The sequence below is a fragment of the Mandrillus leucophaeus genome, unplaced genomic scaffold (genome assembly GCF_000951045.1).
Source record: "Mandrillus leucophaeus isolate KB7577 unplaced genomic scaffold, Mleu.le_1.0 Scaffold639, whole genome shotgun sequence".
NCBI classification, from domain to species: domain Eukaryota; kingdom Metazoa; phylum Chordata; class Mammalia; order Primates; family Cercopithecidae; genus Mandrillus; species Mandrillus leucophaeus.
The window spans coordinates 193896-196080 of NW_012106908.1; the positions used below are offsets into that span (position 1 = coordinate 193896).

General features: G+C 38.9%; 1 protein-coding gene across 1 annotated transcript in view; it reads right to left on the minus strand.

The window, feature by feature from the left end:
• The window catches only part of SH3GL3 (SH3-domain GRB2-like 3), a 176858-nt gene that overhangs the window by 48121 nt on the left and 126552 nt on the right, over positions 1 to 2185 (minus strand). Inside the window, exon 4 of the mRNA XM_012000687.1 lies at positions 18 to 239. Within this exon, the coding sequence (XP_011856077.1) occupies positions 18 to 239 (222 nt within the window). The remainder of the gene's footprint in view (positions 1 to 17; positions 240 to 2185) is intronic.

Genomic DNA, 2185 nt, shown 5'->3' on the forward strand with positions numbered 1-2185 from the left:
ATGTCAGCTCATTTCACCTTGACAGAAACATTTTCAAATACGTTGGAGACTCCAAAGATGATGCTCTGAACATGGGCCGCCACCTCCCTGGAATCGACATTCCCTCTCCTTGCCTGAGACTGGCGCTGTCCAATTCCACGGGTGTGGGGCTCAGCCTCCACCCACTGAGGTTTCTGCACTGTAGGAAGCCCCAGCATGTGGCCCCCAAAAAAGAAAACATCCAACGGCACAGCCTCTTCCTTGGAACAGCAGAAATCCATCTGTTCCTGACGCCCTGCTGACATCAGCTCTCTTCCTTACCCCAAGTTTCTTTAGGTTGCTGGGCACATGGGAAGCTACCAAATTGTCTGGCTGTCACCAAGGCCAGAAGCACGGCAGGAGTGTCCTTGGATGTCAGGGCCTGCCTGGCAGTTTCACCTGCTCCCTTCACTGATGTGCCTTCAGAGTAAGAGATAGGCCATCTTGTCCCCATTGGCCCTTAGAAGAAAATAAAATTCACATTATACTGCTCTGAGGAATAATGCTACCCTTTGTCACTAATTAATTCATGTTTTAATGCTTGAGTTTTAACATTTTTTTCAAAAGATATTTCCTTCAATTTCCTAGAATGATTACTGTGGCCAAATATTTGATTTCTCAACTTCCATCTCCTGCCTTGTTACCACTACATGAATAGCAAATATGCCAAATTCTTTTGGAATACTTAGTATATTAAATCCAATTAATCCTCAATTTAATTTATTAATTTAAATGAATCTCAATCAAAATGTAATGACGTTTTAAAATAAGAGGTACTTAAGTTTCACCTGGAAAAATAAAACCAGTAAGTGTGTCCGTAAACTTTTTGCAATACAATACCTAGATAAATTTTTAGTAAAATATATTAAAATATGTTTTAAAACTTTAATACTTAAAACAATATGACACTGAATCAAAACAGGATATAGATCAAGAAACAGAAGAGAAAGACCATAAACAAACAACTTATAAAAATTAGTCTATAACAAAAGAATCATTTCAAATCATCAGGAGAAAGTTGGACTTTTCAATAAAGTACTGAAACAGCTATTTATTTGTTAGAAAACAAAATTAGAACCCTATTGCACTGTAGCTCCAATAAATGCAGGAGCTTGGAAATTTAAAGGCAAGAAAAGAAAATATAGAATTCAAAAACAAGTATAAATAAATATGTATATCATTTGCCAGGGAGTGGGATGAAAAAGATTGTCTAAACATGATTCCAAAAAGCTAGAAACCATATAAGAAAACTAAAGAGCTTCACTAAATAAAAAATAAAAATATCTCTCCATTGAAGTGACCTTCATACACAAGGTCCGAAGGTAAATGCTTACCTGGGACAAAATTTCATCAACATACAAGACAGCCAATGAGCAAATATCCTGACCATTTAAAGAGCTCATGAGACAGGAGGGGGGAAAATGGACCTCCTAATGCAAAAGCAGGCCAAGGACACAAACACACAATTCACAAAAATAATGACAAACACAAATAAAAATTCCACCTCACACGTGATCCAAAAGATGGAGCTAAAACAGCAATGAGATATCATTTTTGTATACTACATATCAAATGATCAGTCATTTAAAAGTAAATTAAAAAGATAACCTCTAGGGTTAGGAACTGTGTAGGGAAACACCCTCACTCACTCCTGGCAACAGTGTCAAATGGGTGTGACCCTTCTGAAGGTAGGTTGGGACTATGCTTTCAAAACCTGAAAAATAAGCATAGCCTTTTTTTTTTCTTTCTTTCTTTTTGAGAGGGAGTCTCACTTTGTCGTCCAGGCTGGAGTACAGTGGCGTGATCTCGGCTCACTACAATCTCCATCTCCCAGGTTCACGTCCTTCTCCTACCTCAGCCTCCCAAGTAGCTGGGACTACAGGTGCCCGCCACCACGCTGGCTAATTTTTTTTGTATTTTTAGTGGAGACGGGGTTTCACTATATTGGCCAGGATGGTCTTGATCTCCTGACCTCGTGATCTGCCCGCCTCGTCCTCCCAAAGTGCTGGGATTACAGGCGTGAGCCACCGCACCAGGCCGAAAGAAGCATACCCTTGACTCAGCAATTTTATACTAGAAATGTTATCTAAATTATGTCAAAGAATATAATTTTGGATATCCCCAAAGATTTACCTACGAAAACAGTTATTGTAAATGCTATGTAAAA